The 9,696-nt window shown below is 32.0% G+C and overlaps 1 protein-coding gene across 1 annotated transcript; it reads right to left on the reverse strand.

Annotated features, from left to right (window-relative positions):
- Window positions 1-4,725: 4,725 nt before the first annotated feature.
- LOC132713013 (ras-related and estrogen-regulated growth inhibitor-like) lies at window positions 4,726-6,978 on the reverse strand (the record flags this gene model as incomplete). Its single annotated transcript, XM_060695454.1, is given in 3 exon segments — window positions 4,726-5,540; window positions 6,147-6,220; window positions 6,922-6,978. Coding segments are annotated over 3 exon segments (581 nt in total), but the record flags the coding sequence as incomplete, so codon positions are not given.
- Window positions 6,979-9,696: the final 2,718 nt, after the last annotated feature.

Here is a 9,696-nt window from a genome sequence, read left to right on the forward strand (position 1 = left end):
TTAAGTGAACTTTTAATTTTTTTTTATCTTTTAATTCACTCCTTAATTGTCGTAAACAAAAGATGAGGTTTGGTGTGGAACCTTTCCTTTTTATTTTACTATGGGACCAAACGCCGCTTTTCATATTTAATGTGACATTAAGCCCATCCAAAAGTTTATAGCGAGTGAACATGTGGACGTCAACATAAGTTTCTATTTTAACAAAATTCCTTTTAATTTTATGACTTACTTCGCATAATATAAATAACTCACGAGACCCAAGTCAATTTCTGAAAATATTCATCGGAATTTAACCTGTAATGTTCAGTTCATAAAAAGAGCGGGCAGTCGTTTTGTATATTTTAGACCATAAACATTTTTCAATAGAAACTATTGGTCAATCACCATTTTAACAGTTAATCATTTGAAATATTTATTCAATTCATTTCAACTTGATAATAAAAAATATAAGCATGATGTTGATTTCTCCTTAATGGCATTTGAACTGATAGATTTTTCACAAGCTTCTCGTTTTGTATTCGAAGAATCATCGAATTCTTCTTGCATTAACTTTGGTTACTGTGATTTTTAATTTTCTTTTTATAATTCACAGTGCGTATTTATTTCGCCCACATAACATGCAGAGGCGGTAGACGTGGCAAAACATCTCGATATTGTTTAGCTTAGTTGCAGTAACTGAAAAATGGACACATTCCATAGAAAGGGTATCGTTTCCGAAGATTGCGTAAAGAGGATACCGATATGGATACACACTTTGTAATTTCACTGTGACAATCATTTCTAGAAATGGTCATAGTTACAGAAGTTAATTGGGTCACATTAGGGCGTGTCATTTTTTGTGACCAACAGCATGATTTATAAAACTTTTCTCAAGTTCTCCTATGGAATGCAACATGCCAAATATCTAAACTTTTTGCATTGAAATATCTGGGTAAGTGGATTTTAACGATATTTTTCTATTCAAGTATGTGCCAAGGGGCCGACCATTTTAGATCTCAGTTTGATTGAGCCTGTTCATAAACGGTACTTGAAATGTAAGTCACTTCAACGCCCCAAAGCATTGACTTAAGCAGAATTCAACATTTAACGTGAAATGGTAAAACTTCGAATTTAAAACATCAGCTGATGTGTTCATAGGGCATATTTACTATTACATTCTATGTTAAGTAAGTGACCTATATGTTTTAGACCCAGAAACATAATTTTTAATACCTGTAGTAGAGGTCTACCGTAGAGGTCTACCAGGGAGATTGCTGCACGCCAATTATTTCTCTGAACGCTCAAAACGGAATTATGAAAATGTTGCAGGCTAGCTTTACAGAAGTGATCCTAACGAAACACCAAATGAAGATAAAAGGTCAGTGTCGGGGAATCTCAAACGAAAAATTTAATTGAAAAATATGCGACATTTTCAAGTAAAAACGTTTTTGATAACAACACTGATTTCTATAGTAAATAGATTATGAAACAGAAGAATTTTCCAACATAAACAAAACATGTTATTGGCTCTTTAAATATTGATGGCAATGAACATGTAAATAAATATTTTGATATATTCTGTAATCATAGATATGATTAAACAATTTTAGGTCATATGTTCACTTAATTTTAAACTTCGTTAGGCCTGGAGCCTTAGCATAAGAATGTTTAGCTTCTGTTTGGTAATACAGGCGTGTATGCCCATCTTAAGCCGTACGCCTTAGGTATCTTATTTGATAAATATACTGGTTCATTAGAATATTTGAAAGCAACACTTGGTCAAATGGTCAATCATTTTACATACTAAAATCTCACCGATACACGCAATTTGCAATAGTAAAAATGTTATCTTTAATTGAATCAATTCATTAAACCAAAGCCAATTATATATGCTATTGACAACCATCTAGTTTAATTTTTTTTGTTCGAGTTTGGTTCATTTATTTCTTCAGTTAGGGTGACAATTTCTAAAAAGATCTTCCAGATCGTTTCCTTTTTGTGTCATCAATCTTTTGACGTTTAGAATGATTAGAAAGCAAACGATGACAATTATAATTTGTTTCACTAACAAACAACAAAGACTTTTTTAGCGTTTAAAAGACTATGATTATAGAAAGCGTTTAAATGCCTATGATTATTGAAAGCGTTAATGTGAAACTTTAGATCCTTATTCCAAATGAATAAACCAGCTGTCGTTATTATGCCCTACAAAACAGAGTTCGTTTTTCAATATTTGTAGTTGTTTTTATTTTGTTTTGTTTTGTGGGGTTGGGGATGGGGAGTTATATAGGAATCACTTTGTCCCGTTCCGCTCTCTCAAGAATTTCAGGTATTGAGTTGAAACTTGAAACACCAATGCAATTTCGCAAATTCAAGAATCTATGCCAAGATTTCTAACTCTCACAGTTACTTTGACAGAATTATTCACCCTTTTTAACATGAAAAATAGCCAAGAATGTATCAAAGTAGCTAAAGCTTTGTTATAAATAAATTAAGTTTCTTCATACTTGGACACAACAAACCTTTAGAATAGATCTTCAAGTTTATAGACTTATATTGAGTTTGAGTCATAAATGACCAAGACTTTAAATTATTTTTATTGATTTATCTATTTTATTTTATTTCTATTTATTTATTTATTTATTTATTTGTTGGCTGTAACTGGTTGTTATACCTTCTCAGGAAACAGTAGATATGTTAAGTTGAAACTTGAAATATCAATGCAATATCACATTACAATTGTATGAGTTTGATAATGCTGGTAGTTTAATACAAATACATGTATGTAACTGCCGTTTTACCTCTAGATAAATAACTCTGTTTCCAACTGATATTAATTTGACATAATTAAGCAGCTTTTTCACTTAGGCAACATTCTTTAAATTAACATTTTACCAGGGACAATATGTAAATTTAGCTGCAGTGAATATTAAGGGAAATGTGAAGGATCAGTAAAGTTACTTAGTGAATGATAAAAAATGTTGATATTTATGAATAGTCTCTCTTAATGCTTTCATCTATACTTTTTTGCTATGGAAGTTATTCCAGTTTCCGCCAGGTATATATGTCTGTAGCGATAGTTCTAGTATTAAAATGAAATCTCTGCCTGCCTTAAACTTTCGGAAAAGATTCGACCAGAGTTTCAAAATTGCCTATTTTGACTACTTCGACTATTATCGACCATTTAGTATATATTTTTGATCGGCCTTTATGTCGTAAGTACCAAATTATGTTCGGCCATTCGAAGTTTTTACCCCGATGGCCGATGTCAATCTTAACCACTTTAGACATTCCAAAAAAACCCAAAGTTTTTAAACTTCTAAAAAACGACACCAAGAGCATAGATCTTTCTATGTAACAACAGTTGTGGTCCTTTGTAAAAGTTATATAATGAGGCCCCGCCCTTGGGACCGTTATTTTCCACAACATTATAAAGGAAAACTTTTTTTTACTTTTTGAAAACTACAATGCACATATCTAAGATGTTTTGTATGTCGCATTGTCCAGTATATTTCAACAAATGTCACTTAAATTGTATTCATTGTGTCAAAAAATGGCTCGTCCAATATAATGTTCTACTTCAAGACTTCAGTGCCCAGATAATAAATAAAGCAATATAGCATCACCTTGTGGTCCTTTACAACAGTTGTATTAATCATGTCACCAGGGTCAAAATTGTCACCGGCCGGATTTTTATTCAAAGAAGTGGTCGTCGCGGCATGGCGAATAATGTGCCACTATGTCGTTAAACCCACAATTAAAGTACAATGCCAAGTACTTAAATATTTGAAATGTAGCATAAGAGGACCTTTACAAATATTTTATAAATCATGGTAAAAAATGTCAAATCAAATGTGATTTTATCACTTACTTTTGCTTTCAAATTGATGAAATTGTGTAAGATTGGATCTCAAATATGCGATCCAGGGCGACCTAAGCCCTCTTTTATAAAGTTTGTAAAGAACCACATTGTGATACCACATGCCAAATATCTAAGATTTAAGCAATGAAGTTTCAGACAAAAAGGCCTACGTGTATATGAACTAATTGACACCAGGGGCATTTTTTTAAAAAAAATGTTAACGTCATGAGGCCACAAGGTGATACTGCTATTTAACCATATATCTAAACACTGAGCATTTAAATGTGGAGAATTTTTCATTTTAAAGTAGAGAAAAAACAGAATCCCTAAAGAAATTCCAACACGGCAAAATTGAAAATGTTGCAGGCTCGGTTTAAAGCCTTTTTAGCTGATATGTCTTTATGAATTGGTGGTGGTTTTTGTAGTTTACTAACCAGATTACACGGACGTTAGCAACTTTGAATTCAACAGAGCACAATTTAACAGCCGCATTGCTCCTGAGCTGGCTGCTTAGCCTGCCAAGTACTAGATGCTATCAGTACTAGATGCCTCCACTTTTGTAAGGAACTTTTATTACTTCTGTTCTTGCCAGAGCGGAGGCACAATGTAATGAAAGTACAAACGATTTTATGATCAATCATAATGAAAGTGACCGTGACCGTCGGAAATCGAGCCCAGTTCCTCCTTCTTTTTCATCAGACTAGAACCATTTATATACTATTGCTTGAAGACGGTCATCCAATGATCATTCTTGTGAAGTTTGGTCAAAATAAATATTGTGGTTGCAGAGATGATGTTGTTTATAGTACATGTATATTCAAATATAAAATACACGTATTTGGACTGCTATCATATGATACTCGCTGCATATTTTAGAAAATAGTTCTTGACATGATAGTTCAGAAATAACAAAATATCACAAATGTATGTCTCATCATATAAATGTATGCTCTTAGATTGTGGTCATAGGTGTACCTTACAATCGTCTGTAATGTCTCAAGAACGGTCATCCCAAAATATCCACAAATCTTATCTAAATATCTGGTCTCCCAAGTGTTCGTGGTCTGAATTAACTTGGTACTTGTAAAATTACGGCTTATTCAGAAGATAGATATGTCGATTATAAGGTCATTTCTGAAACAAAAATAACATCGAAGAATACAAGTACAAAGTTAAAAGTTCTATCAATATTTGAACGAATAAAGAATTATGAGGTATGTTAAATATTGGTCAAGATGTATATTAAATGCTAGGAATTAGTCTGTGATATTCTTTTAGGAATACTGCGTCCACTTATCACTTTTTGAATAGCTTGTCTAAATCTTGTCGACGAACTTGGTCGTCTTGCACGAATATCACGGGGTGTCCGTAATTTTCTGTAGTCTCGTACAATATCATTGAACATATCAATAATCTTATCAACTTGTGTCCAGTCAGCAGCCGACACTTCATACGATCTACATCCAATCTCGTCTGCTAACTCCATCGCGTCTGATTCCGGTACATGACGATCATGGAGTAGATCAGATTTGTTCCCAACTAACAGACCACATGTTGTGTTTCTTCTCACGCTTTCTATTTTTCTTTTAAAGTTGATTATTTGTTCGAAGCTATCTTTGTCATTGATGGAATAAACGTAAATATAACAATCTCCCCAGAAAGCGTAATAATCCTTCCAGACACATCCCGTGTCCATCAGCTACAACAAACAAGGCAAATTGTTACAGTATGCCAAAGGTCTTACCAAATTTCTGCATTTCTTATACTTTACATTTTCAAGGCAGCATATATTCATCGCATCAATTTATTAAGAAAATGTGGATTTGAATGACAAAATAATTTGCCTAAAACATCATGGTGGTAAATAAATGGCCGTCATACTTACCATGCTGAATTTGTTTGAACAATGGATTTGTCCAATTTTGAAATTCATCCGTTGTTTAAGGTATTTCAATACACAAAAAACAATTATTGGGCTACAGTATACAGATTACACAGACAGCACTGATGTACATTTTGGCCAATCGAGACGAAATTTTACCTCTTATTTATTTGACGAAACGTTTGTGTTTCACCCCTTTATATATAAAAACACTTTCATGTGCATTGGAAAAAAAAAAATTTTCTTTTCTTTATTTTACAATGGATATATTACATATCAATTGTGATTTAAAATAAAGCTTGGTTGAACAGCTCTGGACTAGCACGGTTGTGGCAACTTTGTGAACACATTATTTTTAGCCCCGACTTTGTGCGGAAGATTCACCTTATTATAACGCTGAATAGAAGAAATGATTGTGTGTACCTGACCTGCTGTGTCTAATATCTCCAGCCGTATGTCTTCATCATCTACAGAGGTTTGAACCTTATGTATACTTTCTGTAATACAATATTATACTTGATATTACAAAATAACATTCATAATACTTAAACATGATATAATACGAGTGTTATAATCAAGAACGAAATTCACATGACAGATGAATAGCATTATAATTATATTCATAACATAACAAATATTTTTTTCTTGTAAAAAAAAAAAAAAAAAAAAAAAAAAAAAAAAACCGACAACATTGAACAGGTGGTTTTCCATTATTATTAGAAAAAAATGTTATACTTGAGTTTACCATGTAAAAGATGCAAAGTTTTTTTCTGCTTGAAACTCAATTAAAGTGTTTTGAATCAGATTTTTCTTGAACTTTTAAAAGTAATACTGTCTTTACTGCTTTAATACCGTAATTTTATCATGGATCTAAGTGACAATTTCGGCCGTTTCAAAAATCGAAAAAAAATATTTATACAGAAAGCATTAAAATCAATCGAATAAATTCACTTTCTATCCTGATTACTGCCTAAACAACCAACATTTATTCTCGCTATGTTTATCTAGTTATAAACATGGACATCATACGTTGTCAGATGAGATTGTTCTTTTAATTGCTAAACAGCGTAAGTAAATCAGTTAATGAAATTCATCACTTTATTTTGTATACCAGTACATACTTTGCATCACATGCACGACACTACGTAATTGTATATGGTTGTGATCTGGAAAAAGCTTTACTCTCAAAATAACTTACCAAGTGTTGGACAATACTCCCCAATAAACCTTCGGGTGATATATCGTACTGTCAATGCTGAAAGCACAAAAATGATCACATTATAAATTATACATTGTTTTTAACCTAGAATCTTGAGACAATTCTTTCAGAGATATATTTCTTTTATCACGAGCAAAGGTTTTATAGACAAGTAATTGCTTATTTGTGTATAATTAAAGTTCACACAATATGGATCATGTCGTATAGAGTAGTTTCCCCTGGCTTGTAACTGAAAAAGAAGTTTAGTAAAACGGCGTCATTCTATTTTTGATATGATACTTGTCGGTAATGGGTCACATAATGGAGCGTGTTAAATTGTCGTAGGTATTGGCTATGATTCCAACTGGCAATGTGTATATGGAATTTCAACAAACAAATTTAACTTCTTTGAATCATATTAAGATATCGGTTGATCAAAGAATTGTGCCATTCATCTCATTTATAAAACGGTAAAATACTAAAATAGCGTATTTATTTTTCCAAGATATTATAAAAATATCACATATAAAGCAGACACAAGTCTTTGTACACTTATAAAAGAAAACAACAATTCTCTGTAAAATAAATTTCAGAGAAAGGCATGGATAAATAATGATTTAAAAGGTAGATTATTTTTGATATTTTTGATACTTTTAAATTATTTTTTTAAAGACTTCGGTCACGACTGCAAACTAATTAAGAAGAAAGGAACAAAGAAAGAAATTTAAGCGCAGATTCCATTTACTATATGAATGTAGAATCAATGTATTAATTAATGAAGTAACTGAAGTAAATAATTCAGAGACACAGGGCTGTTATATAACACTACAGAACCGCATTTCTGTCATTACAGTATAGTATGCATTCATTTGTTTCCCTCAAATACTGAAAATGGCAATCGTAGTGATTTGAATTAATGCTAATTTCACTGAACTGTATTGAACAACCAAAATATCTGTGTGTGTACTTGTAAAATATTTCGCATTAAAAAGAAGTGAAAAAACTTGGTAAATGTTATTAAATATTCGCAACACGTCGAAGTATAAAGCGAATTTACTGATTTATTTGACACAGTGGGGAAACGCCATAATTCTGTAAACAATCGAAAAGTAATTACAAAGGCATTTACGATAACAAAGGTTAGACACACAGTTAGAATACGTCATTTTCATACAGTCTTATCGTGTATCATGACTAGCTCCCCTAGCAAACTGATTATAACGTAATCTTTCTGTATGATTTTGAAATATTTATGTGTGAAATTGTCTATGTACTTCGCATTTTTGAAACTATTGCTGGCACTTGATTTCCATAGCAAAAGAGAAACGCTTTGCTTACCAACAACATTGCTATTATTAGTATTAACAACAAACGGTAAATCTCAGAACTCTCCTAGGATAATTGACAGTTAACCCGAGACAAGCTAGGATAGAAACAAAATCATCCAAACGGCATTATTATGAGTATAATAATACGAAGAATCAACAACTTCCATAATATTAGGCATCTTGCCTTTCTCTTTATAATTTTTTACAACAAAAGAAGATTTATTCAAGTAAACTAAGCAAAAGTTATGTATGTATTAAAATGTCTTTTAAAATAAAAACAATTATAGCTATTTAACTAAATTAAGTTCATTCTAACATTTTTTTTTCTCAAATAAATGCTGTTGAATATGTTTAATTAATGGAGATAACGGTGATTAATTACCCGCCCCAATCCCCCCAATACACTTAAACACGGTACAGAATATTGTAAATAGACATTTATTATAAAAGTTGCAAAAAAAGGTTTGGAAATTCAATTCAATGACAGGCACATAAAATGATTCAAAACAAGACATTTGCATTTATGAACCTTGGCATAAACATGTATATTTAAAAGTTAGTATATCTAAATCACCATTGAATGTTAACTTGATCATCAATATATCCAAATGATATAATTATGCTTGAAGAGCTGTATAACTTCATGTTTTAATTATAAGTTATTTGACAAAATCTTTTGTATCCGGTCATATAGAAAAATATTATGTGAAATATGGCAAAACAAACAATACAATATTAACAATAATATAGTAAAATAATATGATATAAATACAAGACGCAAGAAATAAAATTGAATTTTGCTTATTAATAATGTAAGGACTCAACAATAACTTGTTTACAACATTTGTGGCGCCGTTAAATGTCGCAACGCCGCTAAATGTCGCACTTGCCGCTAAATGTCGCACCATTGCCGCTAAATGTCGCAACCGCCGCTAAATATCGCAAAATCATTTGCCGTTGAATGTCGCAATGTTAACGTTAAATGTCGTACGAATTTCCCTTACCGTTAAATGTCGCAACACTACCGTTAAATGTCGCAAGATTGAACTCAAGTTTTATTGTTGTATCAAATTAATTATATCTGCCTACTCAAGACGAATTTTGTCTGTTTGAAAGCGACTGAATTTATTATATATGGAACTGGGTTTCAATTTTGGCGACGATAATACTCATCTTGTTAACAATGTATATTGTTTTGCGTTGTATTTCAGCTAAACTTATGCAAGTAAATATTGATAATTATACAATTGTATACTTTTTGTATGAAACTGCAAAATTGGCATTGTTCTGTAAATAGTTTTGTATAATCATGTCTGTAAAATTGGCAGAAGAGAAAGCCTAACGGTCTGGCTGCCTGAGGTGGCAGTTTTGATGGCCTTGTTGACTGAGGAGGCAAATTGTCTCGCAGTCGGAAGAGGAAGCCTAAATTGCTGACGACCTTGGCTTA

The sequence above is a fragment of the Ruditapes philippinarum genome, unplaced genomic scaffold (assembly GCF_026571515.1).
Source record: "Ruditapes philippinarum isolate M1 unplaced genomic scaffold, ASM2657151v2 ctg1367_1_1_1_1, whole genome shotgun sequence".
In the NCBI taxonomy this organism is placed as follows: Eukaryota; Metazoa; Mollusca; class Bivalvia; order Venerida; family Veneridae; genus Ruditapes; species Ruditapes philippinarum.